The sequence below is a fragment of the Saccoglossus kowalevskii genome, chromosome 14 (genome assembly GCF_978046115.1).
Source record: "Saccoglossus kowalevskii chromosome 14, keSacKowa6.1, whole genome shotgun sequence".
Lineage (NCBI taxonomy): Eukaryota > Metazoa > Hemichordata > Enteropneusta > Harrimaniidae > Saccoglossus > Saccoglossus kowalevskii.
Genome location: NC_140654.1, coordinates 10,263,006 through 10,281,385, shown reverse-complemented (window position 1 = coordinate 10,281,385; position 18,380 = coordinate 10,263,006). Strand labels below are relative to the sequence as shown.

Sequence of the window (18,380 nt, the reverse complement as noted above, 5' to 3'; positions counted from 1 at the left end):
ATATTCTTGCCATAGAAAACAATAGTAAATACGCATAAAAAGAAAAAAAAAACATGCTATTTTCACTGAATATTATTGATTGATTTTTTCTAAACAGAGTACTAGTACTGTACTGTACCATATTTTTAGTTTATTTTTTTAATCCTTGTGAAAATAAAGAAAATGACAATATAATTATAATACTAATACAATTTTAGTGTAGCATTCTACCTTAAATAGAAAGACACAATATTTCTTTGATCAAATTTAGAATATGAAATCCATAATTGTTTGAAAATGTTGAAAATGAATATAAGAATGTTTAATACTTTCAATATTTACAGTACAGTTTTCGCACAAACTATTAATTTTAGGCCAGAAAAAAAAATCTCTGTTTCTCGTTTCATTGAAACGTGGCTATGTTTTTTTTTGAAATGGGGGGAATTTGAGACAAGTGCGAGTTTTGGAAGCGCATTTTGGAATGCTTTAGAAGGAAAAAACATTCGAAGCGGATAGTTCAAAATGATGCGTGCAGAAACGAGAAACGGAGATTGTTTTTTTTTTCTCAGCCTTAGCATTCGCATCACTCAATTATCACATGATTACATATTTATCACATTGGTGTAATTTTCGTTTCTGCATAACATTCAGGTCGGGCATTAATTACACTCCCATCATGCGTGCATCGCATATTTCTATCACGCATCCTAAGCACCACTGTGATCGACACACACACAAACACCTGACTTACATAATCGATTAAATCTGCAAGTCCAATTTTTTTAAAGAATTGATCCACTAATTAGCATGACGGACCCTGTCTAATCGAGCTGCAGTATGCTGCAGTAAACTGTGAGACCATAATGTGCGTCAGGAACACGATATGCAAAGTGAATGTGATAAATGGCTGAATGTGTGCGATAAATTTGGTGAAAATCAGACTGTACTATAACATGTCAAAAAATCATCAACTACCCCTACAATTTACATGAATAGATCTCAAAATTTAGCTTACAAATAAATGACCCTTTACTAAAGTGGATTGCATTGCCATGGAAATTAAGCAGCAGTAAAATAAAGTTAATACAAACTTAATAGAATAAATAATAAATAGACAAGTTCTGAGTTCTGCTGTGACCTTAGAAACTTGTTCATTCTAGAGTAAAATTTTTAATTTTGCCGCGTAAATGTTCATCAGAATGCCAGGAACCAGGGAAAACATTGAACAAATTCTGCAAACTAGAAAGCAGCCCTCCCCATTCTTGCACAGAAACCAACTTGATGGCAGTATAACTTGTCTGTTGTTGAATGTTCAGTTTAATAATAACATGAAAAACTTGTGTACAAGTTCGAGATGACAATGAAATATTACACAGCTTTTGTCATTGTAAGTGCACAGGTGGCATGTGAGTCCCACCCCACAGAAATGTTTACATAGCTAAAGGTGTGTAAAATGTGAGCCACAATTGAACAGTAACAAACTCAAGACAAATGAAAAAATTAATTTCATGTGTAAGCTTGTCATGTTGATTGGTCATGAGACGATCACATGGTTGTCAATAAATCTTATTATTGACATTGTGACCTTGATTTTGTTATTATTATTTGCAACAGACTCCAACATTTATATTGTGTTAATTTATTTGGTAAAATAAAACTTAAGGCCAGACTTTTTTATTCCTTGTTTCTCGAGTTTTTATGAGGCAATTTTTTTGAAGAGGGCGATAAAAAAATAAAATTAGTTCTTTTTTTCCATTAGATTTATGTGATTTTCAAAGAATTGTAAGTGAGATCATTGATCGGAGAGAAGAAATGAAATAACATTTTATTCCATGTATAACCTTGTTTCTCATCTACGTAAGACTTCAGTACTTTGATCATGATACTCCCACGAAAATGCAACTTGGGTTTGTTATGCGGCGGGCGGAAAAAAAATGAAGATAAAAATAAGTTTTTTTAGCATTTTTTTGCACTTATAAGTCGGCGAGTGCGAGAAATTATGCTGAAATAAAATTTTATTTTTATTTCATTTTCGGCTCCAGGTTCGCGAAACAAGGGATTATAAAAGCCTGGACTAATTACCTCAGTGGAGGTCAATATTCAGTTTTAATGACCCTCAGAAAATAATTATTGACCTGAGCTGCACCTCAGTTCATTAAAACAGGATATTGACCTCCACTTCGATAACTATTTGTTTATTATTCTATGAATTCGGTCACAGCTGAGTGCTTAATTGGAGAGATTTCATCATAAGCCATGTCTATCACATGCCTGCCATTCGGGCTGCCATTCGGGCTGCCATTCGGGCTGCCATTCGGGCTGCCATTCAGGCTGCATAGTGTGCTTGATGTATGGTTCACATACATAAACACCAAGCACAGAATAACAACAGAAGTAGAATAATGCGTAGTTAAGATGATACTGTCCCTTTAAAAGAGTTATGGTAATGTAAAACGATATAAAAATAAAAAATAGGACCTGCAGCTAAGTATAATTTAAAAGATGTGAGCGGTCTGACACTGTAACACCACAGCTATGAGTTATACACTGTAACACCACAGCTATGAGTTATACACTGTAACACCACAGCTATGAGTTATACACTGTAACACCACAGCTATGAGTTGTACACTGTAACACCACAGCTATGAGTTATACACTGTAACACCACAGCTATGAGTCTGACACTGTAACACCACAGCTATGAGTCTGACACTGTAACACCACAGCTATGAGTTATACACTGTAACACCACAGCTATGAGTTGTACACTGTAACACCACAGCTATGAGTTATACACTGTAACACCACAGCTATGAGTTATACACTGTAACACCACAGCTATGAGTCTGACACTGTAACACCACAGCTATGAGTCTGACACTGTAACACCACAGCTATGAGTCTGACACTGTAACACCACAGCTATGAGTCTGACACTGTAACACCACAGCTATGAGTTATACACTGTAACACCACAGCTATGAGTTATACACTGTAACACCACAGCTATGAGTTATACACTGTAACACCACAGCTATGAGTTATACACTGTAACACCACAGCTATGAGTTATACACTGTAACACCACAGCTATGAGTTATACACTGTAACACCACAGCTATGAGTCTGACACTGTAACACCACAGCTATGAGTCTGACACTGTAACACCACAGCTATGAGTTATACACTGTAACACCACAGCTATGAGTTATACACTGTAACACCACAGCTATGAGTTGTACACTGTAACACCACAGCTATGAGTTGTACACTGTAACACCACAGCTATGAGTTATACACTGTAACACCACAGCTATGAGTTATACACTGTAACACCACAGCTATGAGTTATACACTGTAACACCACAGCTATGAGTCTGACACTGTAACACCACAGCTATGAGTCTGACACTGTAACACCACAGCTATGAGTTATACACTGTAACACCACAGCTATGAGTTATACACTGTAACACCACAGCTATGAGTTATACACTGTAACACCACAGCTATGAGTTATACACTGTAACACCACAGCTATGAGTTATACACTGTAACACCACAGCTATGAGTTATACACTGTAACACCACAGCTATGAGTTATACACTGTAACACCACAGCTATGAGTTATACACTGTAACACCACAGCTATGAGTTATACACTGTAACACCACAGCTATGAGTTATACACTGTAACACCACAGCTATGAGTTATACAATTGTACACTTTGACAAAAGCACAGACTCATTAGTCTCATTGATGATAGTGGAACAGTATCCATTGCATAAACACAGTGCTTTGTCATATATACCATGCGACAGTCAATGTGTTCTTCAATCGTATTATTTTGTATAACTATCCCAACCAAAGTAGGGGTTATATGTACTGAATCCCAATACTAGTCATGGTTTGAATCTGGTGTGGCTAACTTTCTCATAGGTTATGAATAGTTCATTCATTCAACTCCCTTCCGCTTCAAAACTTCCAAACCTTGACACTTAGCTAAGTTATCCAAGTTCAAAAAATTTCAATAGTAACAATTGTGTGAATTATTAATCTGAGCATGAATTTAAAAAAAAATGTCACTTATCTGCAATTGAAAAAAAAAACCATGGCGATTACTTATCTACATACTGTAAAATGACTTATTTTCACTGGGTTTAAATTTCGCTGATTTACTATTTCAGGTATATTTAGTGGGATTTAAATTCATGGTTTTATCATTTAGATAATGTGTTCTATGCTAAATTTTAAATATTCACTGGGTTTTAATTTAGCACATTCCTCAGTCAGTGAAATAAACAAAATTAAAACCCAGTGAATAATTAACCTCTTTACAGTAGACACAAAAGACTAAGGGTGAAGTCACAGAAATGAACAAATGGCCAGTAAAATAAGTCACATGACCAAGAAAGGCATCAGTGTCCACATATTGCTTTTGATATGTACAACACAGTGCAGCGTACACCCAGCTACTTTGATTTCAAGCATATATTACAAGTACAATCTTATTTAGTTTCAAAGCCACACATTTTTGGCAAAATATTCATTCACACTAGTACAATGAATCAAGTATCAGAGAAAATCAGTAATAACATAACACAAAATATTAAAAATATGAAACCACCAACCCTAGGAAATATGAAAGAAATCTAAAAAAATGTATTTACTTAAAACATAAATATCAGATATTGCAATGAAATGAATAAATATAATAATAAATCCATAAAATCCATTCTAGTACAAAGTTTAAATAGTCTAAAATGCCAGTTTTGACCAAAAAGAACAAAAATAATTAAACAAAAATATACTAATTACTTTGAGAACTTTTCTAAGAAAAACAATACTACCACTACTGGTAGGGGTGGAAACGAGTCAGCATGTTAGCCAGGATTATACCACTACTGGTGGGGGTGAGAACTAGTCAGCATATTAGCCAGGGTTATACCACTACTGGTAGGGGTGGAAACTAGTCAGCATATTAGCCAGGATTATACCACTACTGGTAGGGGTGAAAACTAGTCTGTATATGAGCAAGGGTTATGCCACTACTGGTAGGGGTGGAAACTAGTCAGCATGTTAGCCAGGATTATACCACTACTGGTGGGGGGTGAGAACAAGTCAGCATATTAGCCAGGGTTATGCCACTACTGGTAGGGGTGGAAACTAGTCAGCATATTAGCAAGGGTTATGCCACTACTGGTAGGGGTGAAAACTAGTCAGCATATTAGCCAGGATTATACCACTACTGGTAGGGGTGAAACTAGTCTGCATATTAGCCAGGATTATACCACTACTGGTGGGGGTGGAAACTAGTCAGCATATTAGCCAGGATTATACCACTACTGGTATGGGTGGAAACTAGTCAGCATATTAGCAAGGGTTATGCCACTACTGCTAGGGGTGGAAACTAGTCAGCATATTAGCCAGGATTATACCACTACTCGTAGGGGTGGAAACTAGTCAGCATATTAGCCAGGATTATATCACTACTCGTAGGGGTGGAAACTAGTCAGCATATTAGCCAGGATTATACCACTACTGGTGGGGTGGAAACTAGTCAGCTTTTAGCCAGGATTATACCACTACTGGTAGGGGTGGAAACTAGTCAGCATGTTAGCCAGGATTATACCACTACTGGTAGGGGTGGAAACTAGTCAGCATGTTAGCCAGGATTATACCACTACTGGTAGGGGTGGAAACTAGTCAGCATGTTAGCCAGGATTATACCACGACTGGTAGGGGTGAAAACTAGTCAGCATATTAGCCAGGATTGTACCACTACTGGTAGGGGTGGAAACTAGTCAGCATATTAACCAGGATTATACCACTATTGGTAGGGGTGAAAACTAGTCTGCATATTAACCAGTATCTTTCCATTTCACAAGATATATACTATGGTCTTGCATACTTGTAGCAAATACCAAGCCTTTTTCCTGTTCCAAACTGAACCCATCCAGCCAGGCTGTTTCTCCAGCTAGGAAACTAGAGCCTCTCTTTGATCTGCGGTAGGCTGGCAGTTGGCATTTCGATACAAGTTTACCAGTTTTAGTTTCAGTTATACATAAATGATATTGGTCCAGTAATATCGCAAATACAGACCCTATGCCAAGCAGTGCACAACTTATGAACTCATTACATGGAATTATTCTGTAGAGAAAAATAAAGAACAATTATCAGAAAAATGCGATATACACTGGTTTACATTTTTGATACCGTCAAAATATCAACTAAGTAAGTGATTCCTTCCAACTATGATCTAAACCTGCTTTATGTTTTCATTTCATTAAAATTATTTATTAGTTCATGTAATTTGCAAGAGCAAGTGATATCTCAGCACATTTGTGACCCCACCCCTCAGAGAAATTACTGTCTATGACTATAAGGGTCAAGTGTAAGGTCGATTTTGTTGGTCTTTATAATTATACGGTCAACATATTTGATGTGACCACACAATTTTTCTAGGAAAAGAGTTTGTGTGTAAAGTGAAAGCATTTCTATTGTATTCTTTTGTTGGTTACTATGGCGAAGCAACTTCATCGTTTTATTTGCTGAGAAGGCTAAAAAAGTCATAAATATTTCAATTGAAAAGAATCCTATATTAATAATAAAGTTAACAAATGTTTAAAAATTATTTTACCTTATCAAGTCTAAGGTTTGAAAACTCCATATGTGGATACCATTATCAGAAGCACATCCAATGTACAGACCATCAAATTGAAGATGAGGCTGGAAACACTGACTTCTATCCAAATTATTGGCTAGGGTTAGGGTTTTTAAACATTCTGTATTAACCTCTCGGCTTATTGGCCAAATCTGTAATTCAATTGATAATATGAAATGAATCCAATTTAAATTGTATTTAAACTGAACAACAAGAGATTATGACAGGTATTATCAGAGACTATAGGGGTTTGTAACTACGGTGACATGATACCAAGATCTTGTTTCAATCTCGCTCTTGCGTAAGCGTTCTTAACTGAACAATGCAAACGCACATGCCCAAGGTAACTAGGATAATGGGAGGTCCAGGTGGATCAAAATAGCTGCTCACGATATGTAGGATTACGAGAACTATATTTTCTGTACATTTTCGATTTATTACATTTTTTCACTATGGTAGTGGCGAGTCATGTTTTATTGTTTCATTACAAACATTGATATATGTCATGTCAGAAGGTCATAGCATCAGTCTTGCTATCTACGAATTGAGACTTGACATGATGTCACCAAACAGAACTATGTGCGTTGCTAACCCCAAGTAATGTACCTCTGATATTATATATCATATATTGATAATATATTTGATACATTCATTGGATGCACATACAGATATGACTTGCGATATATTTCATAAATCGTTTTAATGTATATAAAAAATTTACTTGCAATATATCTTTCTGATGTGCATACTTTGAGGTATCTTCATAATAACCTTTTTATTATACATCTTTTCCTTCCACGGATACGTCATGGGAATGCCGAATTCCAAAAAGTTTAGAACAGAATCAGCGAACTTCTTTGTATGGAGTCCGGTCAAACCCTGATGGCAGCCATTTTTTTTTTTTATTAGAGGACGCTTACGCGCGTAATCATTCCATATTTGGAATTTGCATTTCCATATGCTTTTTCCCCTTTTTATGACTTTTGAGAGCACTGATGCCCATGCTAGCAACGTCAAAATTTACCATGAAAACCGAACATCTGGCTTCGTACTGTGATAACGAACTTCGCATAATCCACTCCCCATAAACTTTGTGACTCAACCACAAATCCCGAAACTTGGTTTTCCCAATACCAGAAAAGCTAAGTGAGCAAACTAGGCCGTAGGTCGAAATTTTTACACAAAAAGATTGAAACCCACTGATCACATCACACAAATTACTTTTGCACATGCACATTACGTCATGTCAAAATGGCTACTCGTCTTGATTCAGATCGATTCGGAATGAGTCTCTAAACCGAACCCTTTTTCAGAGTCACCATATCCCCCCAATATTAACATTATTTTATTGCTTTCACAATCTCAAAAAAATCCATAGCTTACATTTATTTATTTCCTTTTTGCGATCCATGAAAAAAACAACACATACATTTCCTGGGCTTGCCTAAGTAGGCACTGAACGCATTTCTACAACAGCCAATCAACAAGCTGAATTCACGCAGCTCATGACCTTACGTTGCTGTGACAACCAACATGACCCCTAAACCGGCAGACTTCACCACAGATCGACAATCGTCAATTTATAATCAAAAGACGGAGAGGAAAAATTGGAGAGTGGCCAATAATAAAAAAAATGGTGAAATTCAAGGTTTTTCCAGGATTTTAAATAAAAAAGCAAAATTTCAAGGCTTTTTAAAGCCTGGAAAAGTGATTTTTGAAATTCCAGTATATTCCAGGAATTCAAGGCTGTGTACAAACCCTGTACAGGTATATATCTGCATATACCAGTACATTATTAGATATAAGATATATAACAAATATGGTATATTTACATATGGATCAAATATATCAGATATATCTGCATTTACTGAGAATGCATGTACACACAGATTGGGTAAACTCAGATTACCTTATGTTTATTCAATACATATGTCACAAATTATATGAGAGCTGTGAACAGCTTAAATTCAAATAAAATCACTGGGATCTGATGATTTTTGTTTACAAAATTACCGATACTTTAAAATCATTGTCCTAAAGCTCCAATTCAAAGAAAACAGAGTATTAAGCGTGGCATACCTTAATTTCATTTCTATCCATACTGATAAGTACGTAGTCTCCTTTGCTATGGACTATTGAGTCTATTGCACAATGACGTAAAAGCACCTGTATGTAAAGGAGAGTGATCATTTTAGTTTACCTAGATTTACCCAAACTACTGGAGAAATTATTGTGATAATACAAAATGAATATACCACACAAAATTAAACTTACGAGGATAATAATGAAGGGGCAAAGATTTCCCCTTTTCCATTTTACAATTAGCAACTTAGAAAATAACAAGAAACACTTCATATAATAAGAACAATATAATAAAAACAATATATTCTGATCGAGGATCTGAAGATGTTTTTTTCCGAAATTCAAAAATTTATGCATCCCACATTTAAATTGTTCTGCAATGTACATCTTTTGCTTTGTTTTATACTGCCATTCATTCATCCTGGTAAACATTTCAGAATGACTTTGAAAGTGAACTTTGAACATTTGTAGATCAGTCGTTTAGCGTGAATCATAAGCAGTAATGAAAATTGAGAGGAAAGATTCCCCTGCAACTGCCACACATAACCAGGGGTTTCACAAATTTATTTAATAGCAGGCCATCATCCTGTAGCAACAGGCCAAAAAAAAATAGTGTGAAGCACTACAGCGAGACTGACGTAGGCGGTCAAGGGCCAGAAAGTAGACGGCCAATATGGGCTTGTAGCAGGCCATATGGCCGGCGGCCGGCGACCGGCTCTTAACGAAACTCCTGCATAACTCATGAATTCAATAACTGAATTTGATTAATAGCCAAATCAATTCAAACTAATTCGGGGTAGCTCTCATTTCCAACACATTTTAAACGCCCCTACTGTATCATTTTATACATGCATATTCATTAACTGTGTAATATTCAGAATTATTCGGCACCAGATGTATAATCAGAAAACACAAAATACCAACGTGATATTAGTGTAGAAGCACAACAGAACAAAAATTTCAGTTTTCCCGATTGATTAATTCTTTGTTGACTTATAAGTTTCATTTGTCACACTGACGAAGCAATATTTTGCTCAAATTTGAAAATTAAATATGACAATTAGTGTGCACTAGCAATGAGATAACATTTTTTGGCAAACATCAATGTTCTGTATCTTGTGATGAATAGATGACACATGTACAAGCAGATTAAGATGAGTGAGTTGTTGATTATTTATTTATTAACATATTTATTTTTGCTATTTTTGCAGAAGGGATACTTCAGTGAAAATAAAATCCAGTTAATATACTTTTTTTCTATATTCAACTTGTCAAAAATCAGTGAAAATAAATTCCAAACAAAACACCCAAAGAGCCTTTTCAGCAAAAATTATTAATTCCAGCTAAAACAAGTCATTGTCAATGACACGTCCCCGTTCCGTTCATATTTGAGTGACATATACATTCAAAGCAGATCATGACCGAAATGCACCTGCATATGTACAACACATTGTACTAAATCTGAACAAAATCCATGCATGCATGACTGAGATCCGGTTCTGGAATTGTGAAAATACGTGATTTTAATGCATTTTCGGCCTTAAAATGGCCATCATTCAGCTATTGCTAAGCGGATCATGAAACAAATGCACATACATATTTGTGACATGATGTACCTTGTGTGTGTGAAGTTTGAACTTGATCAATCCAGACATGTCTTGGATACGGATCCAGAACTGAATTCTTTAAGAAAATGGCCGCCAGTCGGCCATTTCGAACTTGATCCGAAAAAAAAAATGACGTGCATCAAGGTCCTATTATGTTTAATGTAAGTACCGAATTTGAACAAAATCCGTCCGTGCATAACTGAGATCCGGGTTCGGAATGGTGAAAATGTGCGATTTCAATGCATTTTCGGCCTTAAAGCGGCCCCCATTTGGCTATCGTTAATGGGATCATGAAACAAATGCACATACATATTTGTGACATGATGTACCTTGTGTGTGTGAAGTTTGAACTTGATCAATCCAGACATGTCTCGGATACGAATCCAGAACTGAATTCTTTAAAACAAAATGGCCGCCAGTCGGCCATTTCGAACTTGATCTGAAAAAAAAAAATGACGTGCATCAAGGTCCTATTATGTTTAATGTATGTACCAAATTTGAATGAAATCCGTTCATGCATAACTGAGATCTGGGTCCAGAATGGTGAAAATGTGCGATTTCAATGCATTTTCGGCCTTAAAGCGGCCGCCATTTGGCTATCGTTAATGGGATCATGAAACAAATGCACATACATATTTGTGACATGATGTACCTTGTGTGTGTGAAGTTTGAACTTGATCAATCCAGACATGTCTCGGATACGGATCCAGAACTGAATTCTTTAAAACAAAATGGCCGCCAGTCGGCCATTTCGAACTTGATCTGAAAAAAAAAATGACGTGCATCAAGGTCCTATTATGTTTAATGTATGTACCAAATTTGAATGAAATCCGTCCATGCATAACTGAGATCTGGGTCCGGAATGGTGAAAATGTGCGATTTCAATGCATTTTCGGCCTTAAAGCGGCCGCCATTTGGCTATCGTTAATGGGATCATGAAACAAATGCACATACATATTTGTGACATGATGTACCTTGTGTGTGTGAAGTTTGAACTTGATCAATCCAGACATGTCTCTGATACGGATCCAGAACTGAATTCTTTAAAACAAAATGGCCGCCAGTCGGCCATTTCGAACTTGATCCGAAAAAAAAAATGACGTGCATCAAGGTCCTATTATGTTTAATGTATGTACCAAATTTGAACGAAATCCGTCCATGCATAACTGAGATCCGGGTCCGGAATGGTGAAAATGTGCCATTTTGATGCATTTTCGGCCTTAAAATGGCCGCTATTCGGCTATCGTTAATCGGATCATGAAAAAAATGCATGTGCATATGTCCCATATAATGTGTGATGTATGAGTGAAGTTTGAACATAATCGGTCCATGCATGTTCGAGATACAGGTGATCACGGACGCACGGACGCACGGACGCACACAGGGCAAAACATAAGTCCCCGTTTTCGGACTCCGTCCGAACGGGGACTAATAAAGTATTCTACAGTACTTAACAGATCAAACTAAGCTTAGTTCTTCCTTCAGTTTAGACAAGTTTATTCCAGCTTAGATAAGTTAATTTTAATCCAATCAGTTTATACCAGTTTAAGATCAGTTTAGTTTCACCCACCTCTGTCACCCATTCTTTGTGTCCGTGAAAAGTATTATAAAGTTCTCCAGTGATTAATGACCATATCTTGACAGTTCTGTCAGCTGATCCACTCACAACAAGGCCAAGTTCATCGCTGTAATCTACACTGAAAACTTTGAAAGAAAATAAATTTATGATAAGGCAAACAATAGAAGCAGTGTGTCAGTTGAATTAAAAAGCGTTACCGCTAAATGTTATGCACACACTACAAATTGGTAATAACCAAACTACATACAATTATAAGTAAGCAAATAACACCGAATAAACGGCAAGGTAAAGACTATGTCTAATTATAGTAAATACGTACTGCGTGCGTGACTCGAACCGGTACGTAATATAACATAATATGTAAAAGTACATCGGAGAAAAACAAATTTATGTGAATATGTAGTCCCCGTTTCTGACATCATCCATCGATAGCTTAATATTAGGTATAGCTAAAAGTATAAAATTAATTATGGTTGGGTAATAATTATTATAACTATAATTATTGACCACCATGACTGGGACCTGGAGTGGATTCTGTTCAATTGTGGGAAATATCAACAAAGCTGTGACACCAGAAATTTGGCAAAATTTAAAGTATGGTGATAAAAAGGTATCCATCAGTCACTTTTCACTAGATTGAACATCCTATTTAAGGTAAAATTAATTAGCATTGTCCATTTTTAGGTTCTCATCATTTTAGGTTCTTTTGTGCCAATATTGTGCAAATTGGCATGTGACCTACATGAACCAATCAGTGTACTCACCTGCTCCAGTGTGACCAATAAAATGCTGTGTTCTCTCACCAGTTGTCCAATCCCAGCAGGAAATAGTGTTATCAAAAGAGGCAGTGATTAGTTTGTTTTCATCAAACTTCACATCAGCACATGTGTGTGCCTGTATTACTGATAGACATCTACCGCTTTCTACATCCCATAATCTAACTGACTGGTCATCAGAACCTGTAAACAATGAATCAATCTCAGATTATCATCAATTTTTATTTTAACATCTGGTATTCTATGTAGGTGGAAGTGAATGAATGACTGAATGTGCTTGACAACGACATTGGCTTTCTATTGGTTAGATTCAAGAAATTCAATTCTAGTTTAAATTGTCTTTTATAGTGTTATCCTATCCTGGTGTCAACCAGGCTCGGTCGAACACAATCACCTGCAGACCTTAACCAAGGTTCCCCCAAAGTTGCATTCGTTAGTGAATGAATCTCGGCCAGTGGAATTGGCCTTCCCATTCAGTCTGTGGCACACACACACCCAGAGTAAGGGTCGACCCTTTGATGTTCAGCCTAAGGTAGGATTTGAACTTGAGTCTACCGATCAGACAGGATATAGACAAGTGTTTGTTTGACAATTGAATTGGCCTGGTTAGATTCAAGAAATTCCAGTCTAGTTTAAATTGTTCTTTTACAGACAAGTGTGTACTTGGCAATGGTGTAAGTAGGTTGTAATGGAATTCCACCATCAACAATAGTAGAAACGGTTTCCTCTTTCCAGGCTGTACCTCTTGTAATAAGTACCACATGTCTTCACCGAGCGTTATTGGCTAACATTAAACTTTGACCACCAGTTCCCACTTTTCATCAAAAATTCACAAAATAGTTCCGTTTATAGTCTGCACTTTCTTTCTGAAGATTATTTTTTTTTTTTTTTTGAGTAAACACTGAAAATTTACTCAAATTTAGTCTGTTGGCTCCAAAATTAAGGTTCATTTCCAGGAATAATAAAGAATACAAGAAAAAATAAAGCCATGCATTGCACAGTCCCTGTTAGTTATTGAACCTGTAATGTCTAATGCATGTACCAAGTTTGAACAAAATCCATCCAGAAATGCCAGAAATGCTTGATTTTGATGTTTTTTAGCACAAAAATGGCTGTCATTCGGCCATCTTGAATCAGATCGTGAAACAAATTGATGTGCATATGTATAATATCATGTATGATGTATGTGTGAAGTTTGATTGTGATTGGCGCAGGCATTTCTAAGATACAGGTCCGGATGCACGCACACACAGAAGCATGGACGCACGGAGGTCCGAACAGGGACTACAAATTTGGTCGAGAAAGTCTGATTATGAAAAAGTTAAATTTAAAATACTTACAGCCTTTGTGGCTAATAATATCAAGTACGTATCAAAACTTGTTAAACCCACTTCACAAACAGGAAACAGTATAACATACTAGAAAGTGCTCTGATGTGAATTCAATGTTCCTTGACGGTTACTGAACAACTAGCATACTTTAGCCACTTTTTATGCTCTGCATACATTGTACATGGGGCAAAAATATAAAAATCCATATAAACAAACAGAAATATACTACTGCAACCTACACTTGATATTTAGTAATATTTTCCTGATTAATTATATAATATATATATATATATCTGTGCACAATGAATGTATAACAACTCAATATACTTTCAATTTGTTTGAAGAAATTTTTGAAGTACTTTGCATTTGGAATATAATATAAATTACATACATAATATATAAAATTTATGTACACTACAACTTTACAACTGTGCTTTTCTTTGCTTTCCACAACATTGATCTTAAACATCAAGTGGACAGCCCTGATAATCCACATAAAACACAATGGACATGACATTACCTGTTGCGATTTTCCCATCTTTTTGATACAGTGCATAAACTCTGGCAGTGTGCCCATATACTGTGGAAAACTCAAATGCACGTCCACTGGCGAGCTGATTCCTTCGATTACCAGCAGCAACAAATGCCTCCTTCCAGTGACAGCCATTTTGTACCTGTAAGTCATCAGCATTAATCTTAAGTCCAAGACGACGACACGCGTTTTGCCACGTTACAGCACACTCATTGACGACCTTATTCCAGTGTTTACTAACAACACAACACGTAAACAACGACTGTGGATCCAGCCACGTCAGTAAATAGAAACTGAGTTCCAGTGGAAGAAGACGTAGGAAATCCCTTTTGAGTAAGCATTCTAATTTTGTTGATAAGTATCTTAATTGAGTAGCACCAGATGTGGATATGAGTTGATCAAACACGACACATCGCTGTGAGTCGCTCAACTCGGAATTAAAGGTTCTATTCACTTGTTGCATCCACCCTCCAAACGCACCCTCCTCCATTTCTATGTAGTGATGAATATATGATAGTCTTCACCCTGGCATCATCAGATCTGAGAAAATAAAGAAATCATTAACATCATTGTCTTAATCCCATGTATCATGCCTGTTCCTTGTGATACAATCCTTTGGATATTTTTGATACCCCACCCCTGATATCCAATTAGCTACTGATAATCTGTGATGTCATATCCAAAGATACCAAAGCATGGCCAATTTTATGACTTTGCAATACAAGCTACATTGGTTGCCAAGCTACATTGGTTGCCAAGCTACACTTGTTGCCAATACACTGGTTGCCAAGTTACACTTGTTGCCAATATACTGGTCGACATTCTACACTTGTTGCTAAGCTACATTGGTTGCCAAGCTACACTTGTTGCCAATATACTGGTTGCCAAGCTACATTGGTTGCCAAGTTAAAATTGTTGCCAATATACTGGTTGCCAAGCTACACTGGTTGCCAAGCTACACTTGTTGCCAATATACTGGTTGCCAAGCTACATTGGTTGCCAAGCTATAGTTGTTGCCAATATACTGGTTGCCAAGCTACAATTGTTGACAAAACACTGGTTGCCGATCTACAATTGTTGCCAGGCTACATTGGTTGCCAAGCTACACTTGTTGCCAATATACTGGTTGCCAAGCTACACTGGTTGCCAAGCTACACTTGTTGCAAATATACTGCTTGCTAAACTTCACTAGTTGCCTAGCTACACTTATTTCAATACACTAGTTTCCAAGCTACACTGGTTGCCAAGCAACTCTGTTTTGCCAAGGTAAAATATATATATATATATAGCATATATTCATGACTAAAACCCAAATAACCAACCACTACTTGTTTCACAGCATAACTACACATCCTCACTTGCTTGTTCAGAATAGGAATATCCAGTGTAATTTGTGGTTCACCGAGAAATATTTGTTTTTTTTAAATCAGGAAATCATCTCCTGCACTCATATTAAGTGTATTCATAATAACTATAACATAGTAACCATAGTAACTATATTCAGTCAGTAACTATAAACATGCGCATATTGTCTGATTGACGATTTAAATCCATGTCAGGGCTGTATGTGAAAATTTAAAAAAAATATGGACATATCAACAATCAATGAATATTCATGCCAGACATTATATAGAATTTAATTTTAATATTGTGACTATAGTTACATGCTTTATGCAAAGACTTAAGTGTTTACCATGAAATTAAAGTACTTTTTCCTAACTATAATTTGGAGTCAATATGGATGATTAAAATCCAAATAGATTATATATGCAGATATTTAAAAAACAAGCATTGATAATGCATAGTCCCTGTTCAGTAGTAGCTGTAGTCGATGTAAATGTTCAGTACAAGTGACATGTAGAAATGAAAGATCAATGTTTTTTTTAACACTAACAGAGATTATAGATTGTGTTACTGTCAATATAGTACCTACATGGAAACTTTGAACTGAATTGGAAAGAAAGAAAAACGCAGCCAATATGTAAGGTCATCATACAAAGTTTGATTGAACAAAATGGCCGCCAGACAGCAATCTTGGGCCGAATCTCCAAAAAAAAGTGACATGCACCTATAACCCAATATGCATGATTACCATACAAAGTTGGATTGAAATCACCCTGTTCAGCTCCGAGAAACAGTTTCGGACATGTTTAAATACCAGAATTTAGCAAATTTGAGGACAAAATGGCTGGCAGTCAGCCATATTTAATCAAATCATAACGAAAATTGGCGTGCATATGTAGGTCATCATACATCAGAGGGAATTCTGTCTTAGTATAATGGTGAACCTTTACTGGAGCCATAAATGTAAATGAACATCCTTAAATGGACGTATATTGACAACATCCATTTATGATAGGGGTTATATAAGGTTCCACACTGCATCATACATTTACAACTTGGTCAAAACACCCAGCTTTGCCATGCAATTGAAGTTCATCGTGTACACATATTAGATCCCCGCATTCAAACGAAATTAATCAAGTCTGACAAAATATACGAAGTAAAAATTATATAGATGTACGAATCACTGATTAGTTGAAGGGCGGCGGTCATCGCGCCCTTTGAGTTTCATCCGTTTTTGTGAACCCATTCAAAGACAGACAATACTTACGTAAATGCATATGCGTACCAAATTCCTTACACGCGTATGACACTGACCCTCTGACACATAGTCACTTGGATCGTAATCATTATAGCTCCATGGTCGGAGATATGCGGGTTTATGTTCCGCGTTTGGCGTTTAGGTCAAGGGCAACGGACACATAATTACAACATCTCGTTGGAACAAATAACGAGTGCAAGCTATATATAAATGGGCAAATAGTGCTAACGTTACCAATTGTTGTCTGTCGCAAAAATATTTATCTTTGTTGATAAGAGCATTCCTCGTATAGAACGGAGCAATAAAAATATCTCCCTTTGTCATGCAGCTGCAAATAACTTACCTTGATGGCCACCATTTTTAATTTTACCGGGTCATCGCCAGAGGGCAGTCGTCATCATAATTTCGCCCTCATGTTAAAAATGACACACATTTATAATGCCTTTGTTTTTATTAAAGAAACTATTTTCTATGAATGGTTGATGGATTAAATTACATAACTATACCTCATGTGCATAGTCATTACGTTGACAAAACATGGCCAAGTGGCCGTTAATAAAATTCATATTTACTGTGCATGCATAGTTATTTACAAATGGCATCTGTAACAGACTCCATAGTTGGATTTATGTCTTAATTCATTGGGTACCTCAGTGTCTGTCAATATTCAGTTTGACTGACCCTCAGAAAATAATTATCGACCTTGACTGCGCCTCTGTCATTAATTTCACCTTCATTCCATTAAAAGCGAATATTCCACTTTGGTAACTATTTGTTTACTAGTATTAGTATTATCATCGCTAGAGGGTGGACTGTATTTTCACCTATAGATGCGAGAATCCCTCAGAAAGGAGTTTGATTCATGAGAAAATACTCTCATTTACTTTTTATCAGATGACATAATTTGAGACATGCAATTTTTACAGTGAAAATATACTTTATTTTTTGTTAAATGCATAATGAAATTCTTTTTTTAGGAAATGCTGTTTTAGAGCCACATCTCAGATGTACCTGGACAGATCATGTTGAACATAATGAGAAGATGATTCAATCGTGTTAAAACTTCACACATACTTGAAGTAACACATGTTGTTCATGATACCAAAAAAATTGGCATGTGGCATAAACTTTTAAACTAAAAATGCATCAAAAGCATTATTTCTACCTTTCCATGAAATTGAGCTTGACAGTTCTGATTCAATATGACAGACTGATTCAG

The 18,380-nt window shown here is 36.2% G+C and overlaps 1 protein-coding gene across 1 annotated transcript; it reads right to left on the bottom strand.

Annotated features, from left to right (window-relative positions):
- Positions 1-5,846: 5,846 nt before the first annotated feature.
- LOC100370685 (F-box/WD repeat-containing protein 2-like) lies at positions 5,847-17,537 on the bottom strand. Its single transcript, XM_002741255.2, has 7 exons — positions 17,505-17,537; positions 14,545-15,096; positions 12,682-12,876; positions 11,909-12,042; positions 8,729-8,815; positions 6,626-6,801; positions 5,847-6,135 (listed from the first exon to the last, which is right to left on the bottom strand). Exons 2-7 carry the CDS (start codon positions 15,044-15,046, stop codon positions 5,847-5,849), a joined length of 1,383 nt encoding a protein of 460 aa, XP_002741301.1. The 5' UTR covers positions 15,047-15,096; positions 17,505-17,537.
- Between the last annotated feature and the right edge of the window lie 843 nt (positions 17,538-18,380).